The 18,089-nt window shown below is 36.8% G+C and overlaps 2 protein-coding genes and 1 long non-coding RNA gene across 4 annotated transcripts in view; 2 read left to right on the forward strand and 1 right to left on the reverse strand.

Moving 5' to 3' along the window:
* Positions 1 to 18,089, forward strand: part of nrxn1b (neurexin 1b) — a gene marked incomplete at its 5' end in the record, with an annotated part of 604,334 nt that overhangs the window by 275,179 nt on the left and 311,066 nt on the right.
* LOC147840956 (uncharacterized) lies at positions 1,104 to 4,930 on the reverse strand. The gene is made up of 3 exons (XR_015505718.1): positions 3,804 to 4,930; positions 2,933 to 3,660; positions 1,104 to 2,775 (listed from the first exon to the last, which is right to left on the reverse strand). It is a non-coding gene; the product is annotated as an uncharacterized LOC147840956 (long non-coding RNA).
* Positions 4,724 to 17,322, forward strand: degs1 (delta(4)-desaturase, sphingolipid 1). Of its 2 annotated transcripts, none has more exon segments than NM_212700.1 (3): positions 4,724 to 4,930; positions 13,433 to 14,175; positions 16,773 to 17,319. In NM_212700.1, coding segments are annotated over 3 exon segments (972 nt in total). In that variant the 5' UTR covers positions 4,724 to 4,848; the 3' UTR covers positions 16,920 to 17,319.

Here is an 18,089-nt window from a genome sequence, read left to right on the forward strand (position 1 = left end):
CCAACTGACCCAGCCGGGTCTCAAACCAGTGACCTTCTTGCTGCAACACTGCGCCACTGTGCCACCCAATTGTACACTGACGAGGGCCCCTTGGGCTGTAGGGCCCCTATATGTCTAGAATGGAGGCCTGAGGAGAAAGACGTTTCCCGCATGTTCCCTCAGTGTGCTGTGAAGGCAGATGTCTGTGTAAATACACTGTGTTTGTATTGCTCATGAGTATAGAGATCCACATATCGTTCAGTCATACAGTAGTGAAGGGTCCTCCTGTACACATTTGGTCACTTTAAATCAATCTTTAATGAGATTCAGGAACAACGAGTCCTCTCAGGGAGGGATTGAAACGTGTGCAGCAGCCTATAGAGCAGAGGGGTGTTCAACAAAAAGATCCGGAGGATCATAATGTGTATATGTCTTTACATTAGCATCTACAGCAGCTCAAACACTCTAATGCCTAATGGACAGACGGCTGCTTCTCACTCAGGGCTGCTGGACATGCTAATGAGATGGAGAGATGGGCACTAGTGGGCGGGGCTTTCCCCTCTGATGACACGTACAAAGGAAGAATGTCAATCAAAGTGTTTCTGCATCAAGTCTGATTATAATAAACACAGTTCATTCATGTTCACCACTAGAGGCTGGAGATATCTGTGATTAAACCTCTTATAAAGTGAGTTTTGCATATTCAGTTTCAAGTAGACAGGCTCGCTGACAGACAGTGATACAACCGGTTTCTCTAGGATAAAGCAGATGCCACTATAAAACTGAGCAACAGATTCTCAGAGGCGTCTGCACTGAACACGGAGACTAATGACAGATCAAACGTCAGTCACACTCTGCAGGTCACACATTACACTGAAAATATACCAACGGTTGCACTGACAGCATCAGCACACTTCTTCATTTCCTTTTCTGAGCGATTATTCACTGTATAAACTCTTTTCTCAGATGTTTTTTGTCTTATTTCTACAGCAAATATCTACAAACTCTTACATCAAGAAGCTTTTTCAGGACAAGCAAACAATATAGAGTTGTTTTCAGAAATAAAGAGTCAAAATGAGGTGAGTTTTTCAGCAAAACAAGCAGAATAATCTACTTTCCACTTTGAAGTAAGATCATTCTGCTTGTTTTACTGTAAAACTCTCTTTATTTTGGCTCATTATCAGCACTATATCATTTGCTTGTCCTGAAAATGATTCTTGATGTAAGAGTTTGTAGGCATTTACACCAGAAACAAGACACACTCTCAGTAAGTAAAGCACTTTTGCAGTGTGTCTTTGATTTCGAGCATGTCTCTGTGGCTTTTACAGGTCTAATCAACCGGTTAGTCCTGTCAGCTCAAACCTCAACACACACACACCATAAACACACACCTTCTACACATTAAACAATAATAGCGCTGAACATTATAGGCATTGCAGCGATTTCATAAAGAGCACAGCGAGATAAAAACCTCACAGCATGTGTGTGTGATCGAGCTTATTCTCTCACCAGAGAGCAGACGCTGACTTTAATAAACAACACTAATATTTGCTATTTGCTTTGGTGGATCAATTGATCGAAATTACCCAGATATGGCAACTAATGCAAAATTACACACAGTTAAAAGCAGAAGTTTCCATACACTGCATAAAGAGGCACATCACCATTTAAATAAGGTCAGATGTTAATGTGATGAAACTTTTCCTCTTTTAGGTAAGTCAGGATGATCACTTGTGTTTCTGTTCTGCTTAATAGCAGAATAATAAGAGAGATTTGTTTTGAGAAACTGTTATAACTCTTCTTGGAAGTCAAGTTTACACTCAATACGATTATTCTGCCTCTGAAAAGCTCAGATGATGATGTCAGGGTTTTGGAAGTTTCTGATTGGCTGATTGCCAACATTTGAGTTAATGTGAGGCACAACTGTAGAATAGTATTGAAGGAAAAGCTCAAACACACTGCTTCCCTGTGTGACAACATGGGAAAATCAACAACAAAGCCAGATTACCATTAGCTGAATGACACTGGGGAAAGACTGATGTGTGGAGACATGTCCTGTGCTCTGATGGAGCTGAGATTGAACTGTTTGGCCATAATGAGCAGTGTTACATTTGGAGGACAAAGGGGAAAGCGCACAAGTCTAGAACACCATCCCAACTGTGCAGTATGGGGGCGGCAGCGTCATGTTGTGGGGCTGTTTTGCTGCAGGAGGGACTGGTCCACTTCACAGCATAGATGGCATCATGAAGACAGAACATCATGGAGAAATACTGAAGCAACATCTCAACACATCAGACAGGACATTACAACTGGGCCACAAATGGCTCTTCCAAACAGACCATGACCCTAAACATACTGCCAAATGAGTTCAAATGTGCATTAAGGACAACAGAGTGAATGTTTTAGAGTGGCCATCACAAAGCCCTGAGCTCAATCCTATAGAGAATGTGTGGGCAGAGTTGAAAAAGCTTGTGCGAGCAAGACAGCCTACAAATCTGACTCAGTTACAGCAATTCTGCAGGAGGAACGGGCCAAAACTCCTGCAAACTATTGTGAGAAGCTTGTGGAAGGAGACCCAAAACATCTGACCAAAGTTATACAGTTTAAAAGCAAAGCTAAAAAATACCAAGGAAATGTGTGTACACTATTGACTGTCTAGAAATTAAGAAACAATTCTCAAAATAATCTCTCATTATTCTGGCAATTAGCAAATGTAAATCATTTAGATAATCCTAGCAGACCTAAAATAGTGAACATTTAGTGATTTACCATCAGACACTTTCAAAATTGTTGTTTCTTTTTTTTTTTTTAGAGTTTATATAAACTTCTGCTTTCAGCTGTATATGGCATACCAGTTCATTTTGGATTTCACAAATAGAAATTACTGTATGTCATATATGCAACATTTATTTAGAAATAATCCAAAAAGAGTCACTTTCATATTAATTTCAACCATTGGATTTACAAATACGTATGTTTAGATATGTGCTATATTAAAAAGTATGTCTAATGTCTAAAAATCCTTAAATCTAGAAGCATTTATTAGACAAGCAAAACACATCGTCTTGTTTTTTTTTTGTTTTTGTTTTTTTTAGAGATAATGAGTTTAAATTAAGTGAGTTTTCCCTAAAATAATCTGCCAATGAGGTAAACAAAATAATCTAATGTCAATGTAAAACCTAGAGTATTCCTCTTCCCCATTGGCAGATTATTTAGCTTGTTTTAAGGAGAAACTCTTCATTATTTATTTCTTAAGGCAAGACTGTATATTTTGCTTGTAAGGCTTCTTGATTTAAAAATGTTTAGATGTTTGGACTAGAAACAGGACAGAAAGCATTGTTTGTGATGTGCTGCTGGATGTAATCACACACTCAAATGCAGTGTTGAATGGTTGAATGTGTCATTTGCAGGGGTATTGTGCTCATAATGAGATGTTGAGTATAAAATCAATATGATTATACACACACCAAACTGTTTAAACCAATCATTAAAGACAAAACCTCATCATCTGTGTGTATGCCTGCAGAAAATGGTTCTCTTGCTTAACATTTTGTCTTGTTTCAATATCTAAACAGTAAAGCTTGCTTGTTTTTGACTCACTATTTCTGAAAACTAAACTATATTTTTGCTTGTATTTATAATATATTTGCCATTTTATCAGTTTGCAAAAAACGTTTAGCTCTTTAAAAGAAAAAGAAAAAAGACCTATTATTATTTGTTTTTATTTTTATTTTACTTGTTTCTTTTATTATTGTTTATGTAAAGCACTTTGAATTGCCATTGTGTATGAAATGTGCTATATAAATAAACTTGCCTTGCCTTGCCTTGCCTAAATGATCAAATGCGCATAAAATATGGCAAACAAATAAGACTTATTACCTGATAATTTACTTATTTAACTTAATACCTGATAGATACTGAGAGAAAGACACTTAATGACTGTATATGCTGATGAGTGCTACTTACCCCTCACATCATGTTTTTTTATTGTAAAATGATATATGTTGTTCTTTAAATAAAATTAATAAAATAAAAATCAAATCTGATGTCTTAGTGATAAGCACTGTGGCCTTACAGCAAGAAGGTCTCTGGTTTGAGTCCCGGCTGGGTCAGTTGTTGTTTCTGTGTGGAGTTTGCATGTTCTCCCCGTGTTGGTGTGGGTTTCCTCTGGGTGCTCCGGTTTCCCCCACAGTCAAAACACATGCGCTATAGGGGAACTGATCAACTACACTGGCCGTGGTGTATGAGTGTTTGTGGAGGTTTCCCAGTACTGGGTTGCAGCTGGAAGGACATATGCTGTTTAAAACATATGCTGGAATAGTTGGTGGTTCATTCCGCTGTGGCGACCCCAGTCATATAAGGGACTAAGCTAAAGGAAATTAAATGAATGAATAACTTATTACCTCATTATTTACTTACATGTTGAGCTTAATACCTGATAGATAAGTTACCATATACTGAGAGAAAGAAACTTGAGGACTGTAGATGCTGATGAGTGCTGCTACTTACCCCCTGACATGTTTGTTTTATTGTAAAATGTTATATGCTGTTCTTTAACAAATAAAATTAAATTAAATTAACTCATTAAAATGCGCTGCTGACTGGATAACGGAGCTGCTCTAATTAACTATTCAAAGCTGGCGTTTGCTCATAGGAAGAGGACAGTGACGTCACACTTCAGTCTCCGCCCGCCGTTCGTCACTCTGCGTAGTTCACGTACAGTCGGAAGGTCTTCTGGAAGGAAGGAGGCTCAATGAGGATGATGAGGGACGGTCGCAGACATTAGATCCGCTTAAGGAAACCGATCATTTCCTGACTAACACATCTAGAGAAAACCCCCCGCAAAATAATCGCTAGATCAGCGCCAAAATGGGGAACCGCGTGGCGCGCGAGGATTTCGAGTGGGTTTACACGGACCAGCCGCACGCCGACCGGAGGAAAGAGATTCTGGGTGAGTTTCTTCATCTGTTCTGAAATTCTGTGTTTTTGTATTATAAATATATATGATTTATACGATAATCATCACTTCTCAAACACACACACCGGCAGCGCGTCTGCAGTCGACCTGAGGCGCGTTTTTGTTATGTAAAGTGCTCTCCTGAGGGAGCTAACGTTACAAATCCGCGCGGTTTCCACTTTATGGTTTTTATTATTGGGTAATACTTGATCGTGTCTAATTTAGTGTGTTTTCTGTGTCTGAAGATCCGTGTGTGTGAGGATTTGAGAGCTAAACTTCGAGTTGAGGCTAACCGTTATGTGAGGGCCACTCCCGACACACACACACTCTGGGTTTTCATGTCTTATGAGCCCTCCACATAGCTGTTAGCTGTAACGACAATCAAAAATGTTAATATATATTTGTAGAAGTCATAATATTTAATATGAGACAAATTATTAAGTAGGATTGACTTTTAAAAGCATAAATTAGTGTTTAAATAAATGTTTAAAGGCATTTTTTTTGTTCATGAAATATGTTTTATTTTTGAAAAATTGTATAAAATAAAGGTGCTTGAAATTTCGGTTTTCAGTTTCAGAGCTGTAATGATTTTTCTACTGTATAGACTATGTTTTGTCCTGACCTGAACTCCACCTAAACCCAACCCTCACAGGAAATAATCTGCATTTTTACATTGTTAAAATTCTTCATTCTGTCTGACTTCTGAGCAGATTTCCTCAAGGAGTCTGAATATATGCCCACAAGCTCATAAATGACTGTTATTACTAATGAATCATGGGATTATTACCAAGTACACACACACACACACACACACACATGCATATATGCAACATATGTTCATATCCACACTCCACTGTTCTTATACTTAAAGGGACAGTTCACCCCAAAAATGACATTTATGTCATTATTCACTGGTTTCCAACCAGTTTCTTTCTTCTGTTGAACACAACATATTCTTCAAAATATGTTTTGTGTACATAAAAAAGAAACCCTTGAGGGAGAGTATATAGTGAGTACATTACATTTTTTTGTGTGTGATCTACCTCTTTACTTCAAGGAGAAGAGATTAAATGACATGGCTAACTAACTACATAATTAAAGCACACCTTTTTACAGTTTATTAGTTATATAGTTGTGTAACAGTCTGCCTGGAGCATGTAAATGTGAGTTATTTGACAGATCTGGTCAGTGTTTGTTCATTAGTGAAGTGTTTAGCTGCCGGTGTGCTGGTAAAGTGAGCGGCTGATGGTCACATGACGAGGTTATGAGCTCAGTGAAGTCATGCATTTCTTTCATCCTTCATGTCCTGAAACACACATACATATGTTGGTGCTCACTATATTATTACGGTGATGTAGTTACAATGTAACTATTTATTTAACTACTGAGTAATATTATTATTATAGTTATATTATTATTATAAAAATGTATATTGTTACATAATACCTCATTATGGTCACTTTTATTTAATGTCTAATTCACATTTAATATATGAAGGTGTTTCCATATGTGCTGTGCTAGTGCTGAAATATGAGTAGAGATTGCACAGTATGTCAGTAATCTCACATAAACCTGTTTTTTGGATAAGAGCTGAATCTGCTGAGCCAGCAAATCCCGTTGTTCATGGTTTGGATGGAAATTGCTGCGGATTTTATGGATCATTTCATTTTAAGGATTCTGTTAAATACAAAACTGCTCAGTTCCTAATTCATGACTTATTCATTGTTCACTCACTGACCCCCGCACACACACACACACACACACACCATCATGTGGTCAGTGGTTTGGAGCTTTTAAATTATAGCGTACAATGAGGCTAAAGACACGCCTGGAGGGAAATGTGCTTTTCATTATTCCTAGAAGAACGTGCGTTTTCTTTTAGTGTTTTAGCTAGCAGTGATAAAGCAACAAATGCTGCGTGCTGAGAGAGGTTTTTGACACACACCATGGGCAAAAGGGCAGCCAGTATTGATGCAAACACTTCTGATGAACAAATACGACTTGTGTAACATCTAAACATCTAAAACTAGTTCACAATAGGTCTGCACGATATATTGAGTAATTAGCAAGTTCTCTGAGAATACTATATGCAATATCTGAGTTTCAGAGAGGTGCTGTTAAAATGCATTTATTTTTAGAGCAAGCATTTCAGTGTTGCATGCGTTCGTTGTTTATGTTGTTATTATGTTGTTATCTTTATCTGTAATAGGCCCAATGATAAACCTGGGAGACTTTAAAAAGGTTCTTATATATGATATGGGTAATATATTTTAAATTGGTTTTGATTATAAATGTATAGACATATAAAAACACTTCTGTTTTAGACCTCCAAATTAATAAATTGTGAATCATCTTTGTCTTATATTGTTGTTAATGCTGTACTTTTTGCAATGCATTGGACTTATTTGGAGTCTTTTTAGCTAATATAATTTCCTACAGAAATCTTTACATAAAAATATGAAATATTAGATTGGATTATCACTATCGTCTTTATGCTGCTGTCCATGACTGTCAAAGATGCATTAAGTTTCCGTGCTATTAACTTGGGGTGCCAGTCTCTACATGTATATTGACATTATAATGTATAATTTATGTATAAATAATTTATATATAAATATAAATAAGCAATTCTTTTGTAGATGTATACATATATACATGAAAGCGTGTTTATGTATACATTATATACTCCCAGCACACACAAGCATGTGAATACAAACCTTTGTTTTTTGCATTTAGTCATGATTGATCATTGCACCGCTGTATAGGCTACTGCAGAATGTTTGTTTGTGAAATTCAAATATAACAAACTAAATTTAAATTAAAACAGCTCCCAAATCAAACAAGTTAGACGAAGAAAGTACATATTTTCATATAAACAAAGTAAGAGTTTGCCTGTGCTCTTTCTGTTTAACATTAGAGGCAGATACACAGCATTTTAATCATGATCCAAACACAGATCCAGCACACATGTATCATGAGGAGATTTTCCTCTAAGTTAAACTATAATTTAAAAATTTAAAGCAAAAACAAAACGGTCTGACTTTAGTTTTGTGAAACTGTTGGCAAAACACATTGCACTCACTGTTCAAATAACACCTCATCCTCAGCTGGATATTTACTGAGCAAACTTTGTTAATGTGAGCTCATGTTTGTCTGCTGTGGAGATGATTTTTCCAGTATTTGTGCCTGTGCTGACATGCAGCCGGTGTCAGCTCGTATAACTGATCTGAACATGTCTGAGGCTGTCTGTGCTTTTCCTATACTGTATGATCTAATGTATAAACTAGGGCCGGACTGTAAATTGATTTTATCGATTAATTCAGAGTGAAGTTTACATTGGTTTTTCCTGTAACACACGTGATGCTTTCCTCTGGGTTCCTATAGCTCCAGGGAAGAATTCTGAGAAATATTGTGCTTTATGAAATATAATAACACTGACGCACAATCACCCGCCAAAAACGGCATAATTCAGGGCTCTCAGTCATGCATCACTGTGAGAGAGACGCATTTGAACCTGCGCACCACACCTTGTGTTTGTTGTAAATAGATCTTGTAAAATGTGATCTTTAAATGACAGCAAGGTTCTTGAGGGAAGGATTTTTTTCCATTTAGAGTTTTTATATCCTGTAATTATATAGTTATTATATGCTCAAGCTAATTATTTCGGTTAATAAGCTTCAACTCCACACTACTTTTTTGTGTGTTTGTGGAAAATGTATTTAAATTGTAAATTAATTTTTTGTGATGAAACCTGGGATATTTTTGAATGGCCGTATTGCCCAACCCTAGTTAAATTCTGGAGAAGCCTCTAGTTGCCTCAGCTCTGCCAGTTAGTGCTGCATGATTAATCCTATTTTTATCACGTTAATGATATTTGTGACCCACAATCAGTTATAAATATTGTGGTGATTTAACAGTATAAAGACCAAGCTGCTTTTTAAATGGGCAGAGTTTATGGATTGTACTGTTGCTGCACGATATTGGAAGAATCTAACATTGTGATATTTTGTTGTTTGTTGTTGTTCTGTTAATTCATTCATTATTTTTCTTTTCGGCTAATACTCTTTATTAATCTTTATTAATGAACCACCAACTATTCCAGCATATGTTTTACGCAGCGGATGCCCTTCCAGCTGCAACCCATCACTGAGAAACATCCATACTCATTCACACACACATACACTACGAACAATTTAGCCTACCCAGTTCCCCTATAGCACATGTCTTTGGACTTGTGGGGGAAACCGGAGCACCCGGAGGGAACCCACGCCAACATAGGGAGAACATGCAAACTCCACACAGAAACACTAACTGACCTGGCCAGCGCTCGAACCATCAACCTTCTTGCTGTGAGGCGATTGTGCTACCCACTGCTCCACCGTGCTGACTGTTCTGCAATTAAAAATTGCAATATTAATACCATTTCATCAGATGAATTAAATAACTATTTGGGAAGAATTCATAATTTTAGATTGATTGGGATGATTAAGGGAGTGCATAAAATATAACAAACAATACAAGTACAGATGAATTCAATAAAGGAAAAGATACACATTAAATAAACAGCATTTCATTCTTTCCCGAGGAGTCTAACAGTATTCAAATATGCAGTAATTGAATAATCAAAAGTAAAATAATACTGCATAGTCTTTGTTTTATAAATAATTCAATAAAATTAATTACAAATGTTAAAGTTACTAATAATGTGATTTGTTATGCCTGACCGCTTCTAAACCCCTCACACAGTCACCGGCCTCAATAACACTTGCAAAGTGATTGATTATTATCCAGACTCAACATTGCATATTCTCGCGATGTGACTATTGCGATATCGATGCTGAAACATTATATTGTGTAGCCCTAGAGTGTACACAATGCATCTCAGGCATGAAATGATTGCATCTTGATTGAAAGCATTTATTCAAGGAATGTAATGTTGATCAGGTATGAGTCTTTACTCAAAACTTTGCTCCTGTTCAGTCCAAACTTCCCAGTGTAACACAACAAACTTCACTAACCACCTAAAAATCATCACAAAGTGGCTGTCGTCATGATTTGTGTTTGATGCTGAAGGCAGGGACTAATTAGATGGAGATTTCTGCATTGCATTCGCCCGTACAGATTACTAAACCAGAGAACATCTGAAATGTTACAAGTTTTCCGTGGCTCATTCAAAAGTGCTTTCAGGCTTTATGCAGGTATGCGTCTCGTGTCTGTAAAGCAAATATACGCAGATATTCAGCTTTTTTTTTAACACATCTGTCAGTCATGTTGACAGAAGACACAGAAAGAGAAAGCACTCCCTGTCCACGTTAACAGGCTTGTGTTTTCAGCCATATATTTTATATTTGTTATCTTAAGTTGGCATATATTTTTTCTTTTTTTCTTATTTTATCACAAGTTGACGTGTAAAAGAGGGACAGTTTCAATTTATTTATTTTATTTACCACAGCTAAGAGAATCTTGTCAGAGAGGTCTCTCCATGTGCTACCTGTCGTGTTTATGTTTACTTTTTTGGCTGTAAATTTCAATAAGAATACACAAGCGAGTAAAAGCTCATGACCAAAGGAGTAATTGTCATTATTAATCATTTTGAGCACAATATTAGTGGTGATCATTTTGTTATGGTGCAGCTCTACTGCTTGATTTATTAAATAGGACAAGTTCATATTCTGCTGTGTCTTTTGCATTTTGTTTTAGGCAAATGACACTGGCTTCATGTTTAGCCGTATAAAGCTTATGAAGATGAATGGCTATGGTTGATGTTACTTTTCCCAGACACACAAAACAACAGATCACACCCAGTGTCGAGTTGCATTGACAGGGAAATAAGCATCATTTGAATGAACTCATCCTCCACGTCTGACTCTTGAGTTTCATCATTTATTGGGCTGCACAATATATTGTTCATTATCAGTATTGCTGTATGAGGATCTGCAATAATCACACGGCGGGATCAGGATCAGCGTTGAGTCGGGATTAATATTGATCAGCTCCACACGAGACACTGCAGAGTTTAACCATGACACAGTGAAATTTGATCATTTGCATGTGTTTTTAAAGCATGTGACTGAGAGAATCTCAAGAGAGTTCAAAGCAGGAACATTTATTATTTTTACAAATAGATTAGTTGTGTTTATTTCTAAGATGAAGACTGTGCAGTGTGTTTTACATTGGATAATTCAATTTCTTTACCTGAATACTGTTAGACTCTCCAGGAAACTGTAAACCACCACTGTTTATTTCACTTTTATCTTTGCTCTACTGCATTCATCTATACTTATATGTAATTTATTATATTATTTACACAGTTCATTTCCCTAACAATCATTCCAGTCAGTATAATTTAATGAGTCATTTCCAAATACAGCTGTTTAAAGGTAGCATTTTATAATGAAGAACTGGATATGCCCGGCCATTGCTGAATATGAAGAGTTCAGTGTATGGAAATACCCACACTGTGAGCATCAGACATCATTGTTTCCTTGTTCTTATGTAAATCCTGTCTAAAATCCAAAGTAAAAAAAGCATGCCAATCCGAACAAAACACCGACTGTACACGGAACATTAACATGGACGCCTCAGGCTGTGTTTGATTAGCCACAATGTTTCCTACTGAGATTACAACAATATCATTTCCCCCTTATTTTTATGTGTATCTAAGCTTGTGTTGAACATTCAGTGTAGGTTTGGAGTCTTATTTTGAGAACTGGAGATGCAAGAAGACTAAAAACAAAGACTGTTGAACACACAGATTATTCATTAATTCAGCACGCTCTTTTTTTTTTTAAAATGACTTCTGTTAGTTTATATTGTCAAATTTGCTGTGTATGTTTTTAATGAGGTAACAAACACATGTAGATTGCTTAAAACAGGAGCTTAATGCACATTCATGCATCAAAATTCTGGAGTAAAAGAATGACCATGAACTTCACAAAACTTGTCTGTTTATGCAGAGGTTGATAGTAATTCTTGTCTGTGTTTTCAAAATATAGCTCTAAATACATCACTGTCTTCCCCTTTTGTTAACTATTATTATAATTTGGCATTTATTTAATCCACGACACCGCTCAGGAGTAAACTAGGTAACTGGTGGAATAATTATATTATATTACCCACTCCTGCTAGCTGAGATAAATCTCTCCCCCACTTCAGTTAAAATATTTAACAAGCCATCTCCTATGAAATATATTTTGACATATGAAGAATGATTATTTTGCATGTTGATTTTTAGAGTACATCTTGCTGTGTGTGTGTGTGTGTGCATCCATGCGTGCGTGTGTGTGTGTGCGTGCACGCCACAGCTCATTAATATTCATGGCCATTCCAAATATAGTCAAAACCAAACTTTACATTCTACAGCAGGGGTGTCAAACTCAATTCCTGGAGGGCTGAAGCCCTGCACAGTTTAGTTCCAACCCTGCTCCGACACACTTACCTGTAGGTTTCAAACAAGCCTGAAGGACTCAATTAGTTTGATCAGGTGTGTTTAATTAGGGTTGGAACTAAACTGTGCAGAGCTGCGGCCCTCCAGGAACTGAGTTTGACACCTGTGCTCTAGGGGTTAGGGCTGGGCGAATTGACCGAAAATCACGATTACGATTAATGAACGATTATTTTATTTCTTTCTTGCCTTCATAGTTCACTGACAGGTTTTGTACAGTAAATATTCTCACATACTACAAGTGAGAGATTTCTGAATGAAGGGCGCATTACTTGATTTTAAAATAATTGAAGGAAACACACTCTCTCTACTATCAGTGATTATTTATTGAACATCAGTGTTGAACAACTGAAATTTAAACACACATTGTCTCTTTTTCCTTATAAAAAGTGAAAACAAATAACTTGAGCTTTTGGAAACCACATTATTTTCATTATTTGTGTATCTCTTCTCAATAAAATAACTCCTGTATATGCTGTAAATAATATTTCAAACACTGCATTTCCTGCATCTTCTGTAAACAATTGTTTTCATGTAAATAATCATTTTATTGTAATAGAAAATATCTGCCTCAAGGCATGTCAGTGCAGCTTACACTCAGTGTTAATGCGGTGCAAGTGTGTGACGTGTAATTACATTTTTTGAGAGGTGTGCAGGTATGCAACTGTCTTAAAGGCTGCACCGGACCACACCCGTGCATTCGACACAGAAGTTTAAATCAGCGTCACTCTGTTGAACCTGGAAAAATTTGATTGATTATATGTTCTGAATGTCCATTACTTTTTGATTAATCGCCCGGCTCTACTAGGGTTAATTCCTGATGTGAAAAATGAGCATCTGAAACCATTTCTGGAGGATTCTTGAACTTACTCAAGCCACATATCGACTGTGTAGATTTTAGAGAATGATTGAGCTTGTTGAGTCCGTGCACTAAATGCCGCCTTTAAGCCATGCGGTGAAGGTCTATTAATATAGACTTATGATTAAGATATCAGATTTCTCCATGACCTTTCAGCCCTAATCATTTATCATTTGTTCTTTTGTTTTTGCAGCTAAATACCCAGAGATCAAGTCTCTGATGGGCCCTGACCCCAGGCTCAAATGGATAGTCAGCACGATGGTGGTTGTCCAGTTTTTGGCTTTCTACCTGGTGAAGGATCTGTCCTGGAAATGGGTGTTTTTCTGGACGTATGCATTTGGAAGTTGCATAAACCATTCAATGACACTAGCCATTCACGAGATCTCTCACAACACTGCTTTCGGCAACAACCGAGCCAAGTGGAACCGCTGGTTCGCCATTTTCGCCAATCTGCCTATAGGACTACCGTACTCTGCGTCATTTAAACGCTACCATCTGGACCACCACCGCTACTTGGGTGGAGATGGTGTGGACGTGGACATCCCCACTGACTTTGAGGGTTGGTTTTTTTGCACGCGTATGCGCAAGCTGATCTGGATCATGTTCCAGCCGCTGTTTTACGCCATCCGGCCGCTCTACATCAACCCCAAACCCATCAGCCAGCTGGAGCTCCTGAACGTGGCCATCCAGCTGTCCTTCAACGCGCTCCTCTACTGGAGCTGGGGCGCCAAACCTGTGGTCTACATGATGATGGGCTCGATGCTGGGCATGGGTCTCCATCCCATCTCAGGACACTTCATCGCTGAACATTACATGTTCCTCAAAGGCCACGAGACCTACTCTTACTACGGCTCTCTGAACCTGCTGACGTTCAACGTCGGCTACCATAACGAGCATCACGACTTCCCTAGCATTCCCGGACGACGACTACCAATGGTGAGAGCAGTTATTCAGCTTCATCTCTACACATTTACTTCATTTCAGCACAGTAATTACAGTCGACTACAGTATTCCCTTTCACATTGTTCTGGTTATTTTGTTAAAGTTATACTGAACGCTGGTTTTGAGGTATCAACTTCACATTTCAAATAGAAATTATTCAAATATTTTGCTCTAATTCTGTCAATTTTAGGCTTAAACAGGTTTTGTGAAATACAGATTTTCTGTAAGTTAATCAAATATACATTTATTGTTTTATTATTTTCATAAAGACACAATACTGCTGTTTTATTTTACTTGTTGAACTTTTTTTCAGTTACTATCTGTTATTATTTTTCTTTTGACAGTACATAATATTGTACTCTTAATGTTCTGGAGACTAGTATTCAGCTTAAAGTGACATTTAAAGACTTAACTAGGTTAATTAGGCGAGACAGTAGACAACAGTGGTGTATTCTCTTGCAAATTAAATAACTAATAAGACTAAGGTTATTTGCAGTTTATTTGTTTGTAAATATATTGACTCGTGTAGAGTCAGATGGAATCTGCAGACATGTTGTGCTATTTCTGCTGAGAATTTGGTAAGAAACCTGCAGATTTATGTGGAATTATTTTGGGAGTATCATAACTAAAAACTCAAAATATGAAATACAGAATGATATCTTTTTGATATTTATTTAATGTTTACAATGCAAATCCATCTCTTTTTTTGGTAAATATGATGTATCTCTACTAAAAGACAGAAAATATGACTTTACAAACTGTCTTGTAAATAAATGTAATGAACGTTTTCATTTTACTCAATATCATTACTAATATAAATTATAAATTAAATAAATGTAAATTTACACACATTTAAACAAGTAAATAAATAGACTCAATGATGGGCTAAAATCTGCGGACTCCTGCGCGTGCACATGACCTCAGTGATTTTGGTGATGCCATATATATATTGTGCATCATGAACAGTGTTTCCTAACAGGAGGAGAAAAGGTCAGTTTTCACATTTGTTATCAAGACTGTAATATATGCTATATCCATATCACAGAGAAGTGTGTCAAGCATTTATGTGCTGTGAAGCTCTTTCCTCTCAATAACAGTCTGAATAAGCCGCTCTTCTGAAAGCATCTGACTGATATAGATATGTTTGCACAAGCTCTGCTCTTCATTAATGAGCTCATTACAATCACAGAGAGCGGTCGAGCTGTGCAGTATGACATTATCATATGGACAAATGAAAAGTCTATTGTTTCATATCAGGCTCTATCGTTTATATAGTGGTGTCAGTGAATAGACTGTGTGTGATAGCTGTTTTTCATCATGTATATGAGCGCAGTATTACACTCTATTACTGTAATGCAGACAGAAACATGCAGGACAGCATCATGACTAAGCTGCCAGAACATTGAGGATTTAGATTTTTATGCTGGACCTTTAATCATCTGTTTTTATTTCATCAGCAAGTTTGATTACCAATGCTGTCCTGTCAATACTCTCTACTGTCCTCTCCATGTTTTATATTTATTAATATTTATTTTAGTTCTCTACATTTTTAATCAAGCGTTTGTCCTTAAGTTCTAAATAAAGTGTGAAATATGGTCCAATATAACATTTCTGAATATATTCTTTAAAATAATACTTTCTTTTTCATATTTTAGTTCTAGTTTTCATTAGTTTTTCCTTCTAGTAAACCTTTTAGTTTCTTTATTTTACTTTTTAATTTGTTTCCTTTTTTATTTTTTTTTAAAGGGAATTCTTTGACAGCTGAAAGAAGAGTTTGATCCTTTTTTGTTGATGACTTCAGCAGATTAATGCTCTTTCAGTCTTTCACATCATAATGTACAGATATTGGCTTAAAAGGCCAAGTTTAGTACACAAACTGAGCTATAATCTATTGCAGGTTGAACAGCACTGGTCTGATGTGTTTTGTCAGTTCAGTGATTTCGACTGTGTTTACACACCACAACTGTGTAGCTAAAACTGGAAAGCTTTTCCTTGTGTTGTTGTAAAGTTTGACGTATACACAACATTCTCATGTCTACATACTCGCTGATCATATTTCAGTTTGCAGAGGAGGATGTTTTCCGGGTGAGCTGTCATTAACAGATGCATTAAAAACACAAAACTATTACTCCACTTTAACACTTAAAGTAATAACAACATCCCTACCATTTCACAAGTATCCCTCAACAGAATGAAAACAGCTTCAGCTCAGACGGGCTCTCTTCAGTTTCACTCGTTCATTAGGAGTGAGGATGTTTGGACACGCTGCTTTATTCACTCGTGTTTTATGCAGTATTCCAGTTTTCACAGCTGTCGATGTCATGCTGCAGCATCTCAATCAGGTTGAGTTCAGGACTCTGACTGGGCCACTCCAGAAGGTGTATTTGCTTCTGTTGAAGTCATTGAGTTGTTGATTTGCTCTCATGCGTTGGTCGTCGTCCTGTTGTGTTACTTATCCTCAGTTAAGCTTCAGTTAGCAGACAGATGGTCTTACATTTCCTGCAGAATGTCTTGATTACACTTTGGAGTTCATTGCTAGCATTGTATTTTAGACATTACTGATGTCTGTGTGTGTGTTTTTTGTCCATCAGGTGAAAGAGATCGCATCCGAGTACTACAGAGATCTGCCGTGCTACAGCTCCTGGATAAAAGTGCTGTACGACTTCATCATGGACGACCAGTTGAGTCCGTATTCACGCGTCAAGCGAAAACTGGTCGGAGACGTCAAGCAGGAGTGAGCGAACACACACTGCGACACACACACAGGCTTTTAGCATACAGCACATTGATTTTAATGCTTCACCAAACCCTCTGAGCGTTTGTGTTCTCACGCTCTGAAGATCCGGACGCTTCTATTAATGCAGCAGGAATCATGCACACCACACGCTTTAATCATGTGTATGATGGAGCAGGTCATGTTCATGTAGCTCTACATGTTCAGTGTTCATCCTCTTCTAGAGTGTGTTTTACAGGAGCTGTTGATGGAGCGAGCGCAGTGTGTCTGGACTGTGTGCTCATCTCTCTGCTCGTCTTCATTATTTCAACACTTTTATATTTCACATCAACTAAAAACAGCCTTACTGATATGGAGTCTGATTGTTACCGATGTTAATAGAAAGTAAATCTCTATATTCTCTACTGCTCAGCCGTCTGGACGCTTCTCTTTGCACTCGTCTGTTCATTATATATGTAGATACTGTTTATATTTGTCAACAAAACCCACATTACTCAAACTTCTCTCCATTTTTAATCTTTGTGTTGAGATTTGCTGTGCTGCTCTGCGGTTTGGGCTCACGGAGACCTCACCTCAGTGATTATTATGATCAGAAGAAAAGGAAATGAACATCGAAGTGGGGAGAAATATGTAATACACACACACACACACACACACATATATATATATATATATTTTTTTTTTTTTAATTTATTTATATATATATATATATATATATATATATATATATATATATATATATATATATATATATATATATATATATATATATATATGGGTAACTTTTGAAGTGAAAAATATACATGAATATAAAAAAAAAACCAGAATAGACAGAGATATAGGTTAAGATATCTATTTTTGTCTAATCTATATTATATGTTAAGCTATATAAGCGCATGGATATCTATATATTTATCTACATGTATAATGTAGAAATGGATTAGAGATTAGATATGGATTATAAATAAAACACTGTTACAGAAAAAGGCCACTCAATGCAGAATTGACTGGATAACTTTTTTTTTTTTAAACAAAACAGTAATAAACAAAACCTGTCTTGTGTGTTTCTAAACAGGGTGTCCGCAGGGTCTTCAAACTACTGCAATATTGTGTTGCAGTTCTTAAATCCTTTTTTAACAGCTCTTAGTTTTCCTTTGTTGGTGTAAAGCTAAAT

This window comes from Danio rerio, chromosome 13 (assembly GCF_052040795.2).
Source record: "Danio rerio strain M-AB ecotype USA chromosome 13, GRCz13ab, whole genome shotgun sequence".
Lineage (NCBI taxonomy): Eukaryota > Metazoa > Chordata > Actinopteri > Cypriniformes > Danionidae > Danio > Danio rerio.

Excerpts from the sequence above, each read along its gene's own strand:
- degs1 (XM_087277529.1), top strand. The coding sequence starts at position 13,459 with ATGGGCCCTGACCCCAGGCTCAAATGGATAGTCAGCACGATGGTGGTT. Across the intron at positions 14,176-16,772 it reads CCGGACGACGACTACCAATG|GTGAAAGAGATCGCATCCGA; the intron begins GTGAGAGCAGTT and ends TTTGTCCATCAG.